The 8,149-nt window shown below is 67.2% G+C and overlaps 2 protein-coding genes across 2 annotated transcripts; one reads left to right on the top strand and one right to left on the bottom strand.

The window, feature by feature from the left end:
* The first annotated feature begins 201 nt into the window (after window positions 1-201).
* On the top strand, window positions 202-4,288 carry H696_03779 (hypothetical protein). Its single transcript, XM_009497637.1, has 3 exons — window positions 202-1,091; window positions 1,208-3,857; window positions 4,061-4,288. Exons 1-3 carry the CDS (start codon window positions 311-313, stop codon window positions 4,167-4,169), a joined length of 3,540 nt encoding a protein of 1,179 aa, XP_009495912.1. The 5' UTR covers window positions 202-310; the 3' UTR covers window positions 4,170-4,288.
* A 177-nt stretch (window positions 4,289-4,465) lies between these two features.
* H696_03778 (hypothetical protein) lies at window positions 4,466-8,119 on the bottom strand (the record flags this gene model as incomplete). Its single annotated transcript, XM_009497636.1, has 8 exons — window positions 4,466-5,068; window positions 5,246-5,635; window positions 5,781-6,427; window positions 6,798-6,987; window positions 7,126-7,225; window positions 7,461-7,649; window positions 7,759-7,913; window positions 8,000-8,119. The coding sequence occupies 8 exons, from the start codon at window positions 8,117-8,119 to the stop codon at window positions 4,466-4,468; spliced, it is 2,394 nt and encodes a 797-aa protein (XP_009495911.1).
* Window positions 8,120-8,149: the final 30 nt, after the last annotated feature.

Below are 8,149 nucleotides of genomic sequence, written 5' to 3'. Positions count from 1 at the left end.
GGGGGGGGAGTTGGCGGCGAATCGGCGCTCGAGGAGCAAGGAAAGCGGAGTGCGCCCATCATGCCTGGGGTGTTTTCCGCGCGATCTGGCCTCCATCGTGGGGGACTTTTTTCCGGCTCCCCGCTGTGTGGGGGCCCCCTCCGAATGTGGCCACCACCATTCCCCTCCTCTCCCCCCCGTTCCCCCCCCCCTTGCTCCTTGCCTCCTCCCCCCTCCCTCCCCCTCCTCCTCGCCTGCCGCGCTGCTTGCCACCCCTTGATGGGACCGCCCGCCAGCGCTGGCCTGTCTTTCCTCCTCCCGCAATTGCACCATGTCCACCAGTGCGGCCCTCCCCACCGTCGTGCCCCCATCGCCGATTCACGGCGGCGCCTGGGCCGATGAGAGCCAATACTCCTACTACCAGCAACAGGCATCGGCCCCGGCACGCTCGGGCCACAGCTACTCTCACCCGACGCAGCAGCCGCCATACCAGGCCTCCATGCACCCTGGGCACTATGCGCCGGAGTACCCGGCCATGTCGGAGCCGGACATGGCGTCAGTGCCCTCGGTGCCGCAGTTGCTGCCCTCGGTGCCGGCCTCGCCGGTCCCCGGCGCCGGTGCCTACGCCATCGGCACCCCCGGGCCTGCTCCCGAGTATCCCAACTATTATGCCGGCCCGGCGGCCGACCATCACCCAGCGGCCCCGCCTGCCCAGTATCCCCATCAGCCGGGCCAGCAGTACTCCCAGCACATGATGGGCCACTATTCCCCCCCGGCGCCGGGGCATTATCCCCAGCAGCACCCGTATGCCGGGGGGTCGTCCTACTCCGAGCTTGGCACCGGCATCGCGTCGCCCTTCAATCTGCCGATGCCCGAGAATCCCGTGTCGTCGGGCGCCGACGCCAAGGCCACACTCCCCTCCCAGTCGTACCCGCACTCCCACCAGTCATCGACCCCGCAGCAACCGCCGCCACATCCTTCGCAGCCCTCATACCCGCCGCCCCCGGCCGCGGGCACAGGCGGACACTATGCGCTCATGACCCCCTCTTCATATGAAAGCGATTCCAGCTTCGCGCCGGCTGGCTCTTCGCCTGGGTCCTATTTCAGCTCCGGTGCGCAGGATCCCCCCCCTCGAGTCCTCTTTCCCCCGCTTCCCCCCCCCCCCCCTCCCCTCCCATCTGTGGCTTGTCACTGACCCGCCCTCCCTCTTCCCCCCCCCCCCGGAAAGACGAATCCCCCCGGGCCAGTGCCCCGGCTCCGTCACAAGGCTACACCACGCAGACGTACTTCCCGCCAAGTGCGGCCCCGAATGCCATGCACGACCCTTCGGAGGGCGCCTACTACGGTGGCTCGCCCAGTGCAGGGCACTCCTACGGGTCGCCATCATCGTCCGATGTCTCCGGGCACCCGGGCTCCGGGCACATGTCCGCCTCGCCCGGGCACAGCCCCCCAGCAGGGCACTTCTCCCCGGCCACGGGCGTGGCCTTGACCCCGCTTCTGCCATCGGTGCCGCCGAGTCTCCCGCCGATCCCCCTGCCGGCGCACCTGATGGTGGGTCCGCACCGGGTGAGCATCCCCCCCAAGGGGCCGGCGCCTGCCGCCACCGTGCCGGGCGCGGAGCCCATCCCGGCCGCAGCCCCGTCGAGCTCGGATGCTTGGCACCCGGTGGCCCCGGGCCCGGCCCCGGCCGGCCAGCAACACTCGCTCCCCCCTGCGGCCGGATCGGCCGCCAGCGGCTCCCCCCCATCCGGGTCCGACAGCCCGAGTGGCTCCAGCCCACCGACCCCCTCGCTGGGGCAGGGGGCCGGCCGGTCGTCGAGCCTCTCCCCGCCGGCGGCTGCCGGCAGCATTTCCAGCAGCACCGCCGAGCTGGTGGCCGATGCCGTGGTGGCTGCCATCCGCGTGGTGTCCGGTGCCGGTGGCATTGGCGGCCCCGGTGCCGGTGGCCCCCGGGGGGCGCTTCCCCTCCTCCAGGCCAAGAAGGCTTCGGACCGTGTGCTGTCCACCGGCGGGGGGAGCGGCTCGGCCCCGACGCCGATTTCCTCGGCGGCGGTCAGCGATCCGGCCACGCTGCGGCGACTGCGCAATCGCGCCTCGGCCGAGGCATCACGCGCGCGCAAGGCCGAGGCCACGGCCCGCGCCGCCCGCGAGAGTGCCGCCCGAGCCACGCGCATTGCCGAGCTCCTGGCCGATCTGGCCGCCGCCCGACAGCGCATCCAGGATCTGGAGGCCGAGTGTGCGAGCTTGCGGGCGGCCGCCTGTCCCGGCGGGCCCGGGTGTCGTGCCGCCGTGGGCCCGGCTCCCGGGCCGCTGCCGGGCCCGATGGCACGCGGTGGCGCCCCTCCCCGGGCGGAGTATGCACCGGCTGCCGAGGCGGCTGCCGCCCTGTCCGGCGCACCGTCGGCCGCCGCTCCCCCCTCGGCGGTGCCGCGCATGGGCACGCTCCCGGAGGACTTGCACTCTACCGCCTCGGACGATGGGTCCTCCTCGGCTTCGGGACTCTCCTCCTCCTCCTCCATGTCTCCGGAGTCGGATGGCTACTTCTCCGGCTGGAAGCAGGGCTTCTATGTGGTGTCGCTCTTCGCCTTTGCATCGCTGCTGCTTCCCTGGGCCGGGAACTTGTCCTCCGGCCCGGGGGGGGTGCCGGGCGCGCCGGCCGGCATGCTGGCCTCGCTTCCGGCCAACACCCTGGCCAGTGGCGGCCCGGGCAGGGGCGACGTGTCGGCGGTGATGCCCTACCGGCCTGGCCCCCTGCCGCTGGATCCCCGGGTGAATGCCCCGCACCGGCCCTCGGCCAAGCTGCTCCCCGGGCATCCGGCGGATGATGCCGATGCTGCATTGGCCAACTCGGTGTATGGCTCTCCCGGAGCCGGGATCACCGCCTATGACACCATGCAGTCCTACCTGTCGGCATTCCAGGCCAACCTGTCGGAGCCTCTGCTCTGCGACCAGGGGTGTGTCTGCTCGGCGGCCTGTGTGGAGCTCATCCAGCAGGGCCTGCCGACCCCGCTCGGGTCCATCGGGCCCGGGCCTTCCGGCTCCATGGCGCTCGGGATTCCCGAGGGCGGTCCCGGCTCGCTGGTAGGCGGGCTCACCCTTTCGGCCGCCGGCGAGCAACTGGCCACGGACCTCTTCCTCGGGGCGTCTGGCCTGGACGCGGCGATGGCCACGCTGCCGGGCAATGCCAGCGATGTCGCCGGCGGCCGGAGCCTGGCACTGCCAGCGCCGCCCGGCACGCGAGCCCTCGCCCTGCCGGGGCTCGCTGCCGCCAGCACCGGGTCGCTGCCGCCCCAGCCGGCGACCGGAGGCGCCTCCTTCGGCCGGCCGCATGCGGCCCTCTCCATGACCGAGCTGTTTGGCTGGTTCGCCGGCCGGAACATGTCGGCCGAAATGGGCACCGATGGCCAGGTGGGTGCCAATGGTCTGTGGGCTTCCTTCACCTCTTCCCTGCCGGCCACCGGAGCGGACAACCCCCCGGCGCATGTTCTTTCCCTGGTGAATGGCCAGCAGCCGACCGGGATGCCCAGCAACGAGGGGCCCACCACCACCACCCCTGCATGCGCCAGGCCCACGATCTATGCCGTGGCCCCGGCCGGCGGTTTGACCTTCGTGCCGATTCAGCCATCGGGCACGGGCCAGGCGCCTGGCGGCTCCCAGACCACCCCGGAGGACCTCCTCATGGCGGGGGATTTGCATGCCCCCTCGGTTGACGCCTTCTTCAGCACCCCCGACGGGGAGGAGCGCATGGATGATGGCGATGGTACTGCTCCCCGGGGCAGGCAGTTGGTGCCGCTCGTCCACTCGTCCGCCGGCCCCGGTGCCTCTGGCGTTTCTCCCGGCCCGCCGATGATGAAGTTCCTCTTCAATGACCATGCCGGGTATGTGTCAGCATGTGGCTACCCTTTCCATGGCTCTTTGGGGTGATGCTCTTTCTCGCTCTTTCTCCCTCTCTCTTCCTTCCCTTCCCCCTGCTCCCTTTCGGCCGGCCGTCCACTGACTTTGACGATTTTCTCCTCCCCTCCTCCGTGTGTTTTTTTTTGTCCTGCCCATGCGATCTACCGGTGCATGCTCTCCCCTCCAGCGTCTTCGAGTTTGAGTGTCAGCTCCACTCCATCCGGGCCTTCCCCCACCAGAATGCCTCATCCACCTCCCCGGGTCTCCATCACTTCCATGCCCTCAACCACCAATAATGGGCACGCCTTTTTTTTCACCCCCATGTACCTGCTCCCATTGCTCCCTTTCTTGTCCTTGAGTTTCTTCCCACCAAAACCATGTGATGAACATACACACAGAACCATTTGCGCGTCTAGTAGCAGCACACTTTGTTGGATGGCACACAGAGCGGGGAAGGAGGGGGGGGGGGGGTCGCCTGATGTACGTGGGCCTCTCCCGTTCCCCGGGTGCAAGGCAGGGAAAGAGAGAGAGAGAGAGAGAGAGAGAGTCGGACCAATCGGACGAAAGATCCCCCCACGCCCATGGAGGAAGACTATGCCCGGAAGTGGCCTTCCTGGCGGACGATACGCATGAACACCTCCTCCAGTGAGGCCGGCGAGAGGTTCCAGTCCTGCACCAGACCCATGACCGAAGCCAGGGCCGTGTCGCGCGGGGAGTCGCCAGACACCCCACCGGGCCCGAGGGAGGACAATTGCGTCAACAAATGGAAGGCCTTGCTCAGGACGAATTCCCCATCAGGACCGGTGGTCGGCGAGGCAGCCGGCGGGCCATTCGCGGAGGCGTCCCCCTCCGGCTCGGGGGCTGGCAGGCAGGCCCGAACCTCAAAACAGAGTGTCCGGTTGAGGGACTCCTCCGGCAGGGGGACCGCCGTCGGGAAATTGCCGGCCACCCAAAGGAGCACACGCTCGCGGATCTCCTCATCGGAAAGAACCGCCATCGGGGACACCTCACTGTCCAGGTCCATGTTGGACCGGCTCTTGCGGGCCAAGTCGACAGCGCCCACCAGCGAGAGGGTCAGCGCATAGGAGCTGGCGTAGCGGCGCTTCAGGTGCACCGGCGTGCCGATCGCGCGAAGGCTGCCATGGGACAGGACACCCACCCGGCCACACAGGGCCTCGGCCTCCTCCATGGAATGCTGAAGAAACGGGCAAAGCCCCGGAAGAAGAAGCCCCCCGGGCGCCAGGGACAGGTGGACCAACCGTCAGCAAAGGGAGGGAACAGTGGGGGGCTGGGCGAGAAAAACAAAAAAAAAAAAGAAGGAGGGGGGGGGAGCCGGAAGAGCCGGAGAAAGAGAGCCAAGCCGCAACAGTACCGTGGTTAGAAGGATGACACGGTTGCGTGAGATATGGCGAATGGTCTTCCAGACTTCGCGCCGGGTCGAGGGGTCCAGGCCGCCGGTCGGCTCGTCGAGAATGACCACGCGCGGGTCTCCGAGCAGGGCGATCGCCAGGGACAGTCGCCGGCGCATGCCGCCAGACAACTCGGACGCCCGCTTGCCATAGTGCTCCGGATATAGCTCCACCGATTGGGCCGCGCTGACGGCCAAGGCATGGAAGGGCGAGCTCTGCTGTGTGGCCTGCATGGTCATGACGGTGGAGATGTCGGAAGCCGAGCACTTGAGCCGGGCGAAGAACAGCAAATGGTCCTCCACCGTCAAATCCGGATAGTAGATGTCAAACTGCGGGCACACACCGATGTGACGCTGACAGGGGTGGGGGCGGGGGGGTGGGGAGGGAAGGCGAGGAGGACGGATTGGACCATCGAATTAGTACACGGAAAGCCCCTCCCCCCGGAAGGGGGTGGAAGAGAAACGCAATACAGGCGGCAAGGCCAGGCCAATGGGGTACCTGCACGGCGTCGATCGATGTGAGCGGGAACCCGGCGACAAAGCAGTGCCCGGCCCCCTGCGAGGCAGGAGCCAGGCCGGTAAGCACGCTGATGAGCGATGTCTTGCCCGCGCCATTGGGACCAAGCAGGCCGAAGCACTGGCCATTTGGCACGGCCAGGAAGAGATCAGCCACGGCGACCTTCGGCCCGGCGGCGGCTGGCACATCGCCCGACGTGGCCAGACCGAAGCACTCCCGCAGGCCAGCCATCGACAGGCCCGGGGTCGGGTAGTAGGTCTTCCCCACGCCGGCCAGCAGGATCGGGAACTCGCCCGGGCCAGCTGGGGACCCGGCAGCCGCCAGAGCGGTGGCACGCTCGGCCCGGCAGTCCGGATCCTCGAAGGGACGGCTGGCTGACGCCTCGGCGAGAATGCGCAGCTCACGCGGGGTCAGCGGCCGCCCGGCGGCCCCGGCGCCCCCTCCAGGCAGGCTGATGCCAAAGAGACTGGCTGACTGCCGCGAGGCGCCGGGCTGCCCAGCCAGAAGAGGGGCATCCTCGCCGCCGAAGGCCTCCTCATCATTGTCCTCGTCCGCCTGCCCGCCAAGGAGCGCCTCGGCCGAGGAGTTGACACTGGCATCGGCTCCCAGAGTGGAGCTCTTGGTGGGGGCTTTCCAAGGTGCGGAACAATTCGGCATGAGTCGGAGAGAGAGAAAGAGAGAGAAAGAGAGCGAGGGAGGGAGAGGGAGAGAGCGAGGGAGGGAGAGGGAGAGAGCGAGGGGGAGAAAGAGAGTGAGGGGGAGAAAGAGAGTGAGGGGGAGAAAGAGAGCGAGGGAGGGAGAGGGAGAGAGCGAGGGAGGGAGAGGGAGAGAGCGAGGGGGAGAAAGAGAGCGAGGGAGAGAGAGAAAGAGAGCGAGGGAGAGCGAGGGAGAGAGAAAGAGAGGGGGAGAGAGAGAGCCAGGTCAATACATGTATGGCCAGGGTGCATGTGCGTGCGCGCGCGACTTGGCAAGCAAGCGAGGGTGCACTGCGATACGCACCACCTGGCTCCTCAGTCGAGAAGTAGGGCCCGAGGCCGAACGGCCGCAGGAGGGTGTCGACAATGAAAAGCGGATGATCGCGGCGGGTGCCATGCTGATCGGGCAAGACGCGGTCCAGATACACCGTCAGGCCGAACATGACAAAGCATTGCAGGGTCAGGCAGATGATGATCTGCCAAATTTCATTGAACTGCATGCGGGCAGGCACACGTGGCGAGGGGGGGGGGGGGGGGGAGGGGGTTAGATGGGAGCCACGGGGCAAGCTGTCGGCGGGAAAAGGGAAGAAGACCGGCAGGGGAGGATAGGGAAATGGCCCCCCAGCATATACCTCGGTCAAGGTGCTGGTCGGCATGCACCGGAGCTCAATACACGCCAGGCCCATGAGGTACACCGACCGGTAGAAAGCAAAGGGCGGGTACAGGAAGTAGCTAAAAGCATCGAGAAGGAAAGCAAGGGGCAAAAGGACGGGGGGAGAAAGAGGGGTAGACAGAGAGGGGGGGGGAGATGAGGGAGGAGAAACGGTCAGGGAGGGTGAATAGGTTTCGACGTCAGGGCGAAAAAAAAAACCAGGCCACGCCCCAGCCCGGCACACCAAGTAGAAGGGCCGATCAAGCGATCGCCGCCAGGAGAGAGGGGGGGGGGGGAGGAAGCGGGCAAACGCACAGGAAAGGCGGGCTGGTCTCGAGGAAGACAGTCAAGTTCAGGAGGTTGGACGAGCTGACACCAATAATCACAATCAGATAGCCGATCATCGTGGCGGTCTTGGAATTGGTCAGCAGCGTGGAGAAGAGGAAGGACAAGCAGACCAGCGCATGGCCCCAGAGGAGGTAGATCGTCAGGTAGACGACCGGACTGGGGAAGACCCCCAAGGGGGACGAGAGGACGCAAAGAGGTTAGCACCTGCCGGGGGAGGGGGGGGGGGACGAGGGGGACAAGTAGGAGGACACCGATGCACGCGCACCTGGTCTCGGTAAACATCTTCATGCCGAACGACACCGACACCAGCACCGTAATCAGCAGCACAAGGCAGTAGAGCGAATAGTTGAACAGGTAGTTGACAATCCAGTACACGCGCATGCGCAGACCACTCATGCGCATGAGCGACAGCAGGCGCTCCTGCGGCCCAAGAGAAGAGGTAACCACTGTCAGGGAGCCGAGCAGGAGCCAAGCAAGCGGGGCATGGTGGACCGCCCGGAGCGCACCTGCTTGTCGTGGACAATGTTATTGACAAAGACCGGCAGCAGGAGACTCAACAGCAGGCCGTAGGTAAAGAGCCCAGACAGGGAGGCCAGGTCCAACTGGTAGAACGGGCGCTCGGGCATGCCCTGAGTATAGGTCTGAATGGGGGGGGG

The sequence above is a fragment of the Fonticula alba genome (assembly GCF_000388065.1).
Source record: "Fonticula alba strain ATCC 38817 unplaced genomic scaffold supercont2.6, whole genome shotgun sequence".
Lineage (NCBI taxonomy): Eukaryota > Rotosphaerida > Fonticulaceae > Fonticula > Fonticula alba.
This window is presented reverse-complemented; position numbering and strand designations above follow the sequence as displayed.

Bases quoted from the DNA above. Each gene is read 5' to 3' on its own strand.
- H696_03779 (XM_009497637.1), top strand. From the start codon at position 311: ATGTCCACCAGTGCGGCCCTCCCCACCGTCGTGCCCCCATCGCCGATT. The intron at 1,092-1,207 runs GTGCGCAGGATC...CCCCCCGGAAAG, and splicing joins TGGGTCCTATTTCAGCTCCG to ACGAATCCCCCCGGGCCAGT. The intron at 3,858-4,060 runs GTATGTGTCAGC...TCTCCCCTCCAG, and splicing joins CTCTTCAATGACCATGCCGG to CGTCTTCGAGTTTGAGTGTC.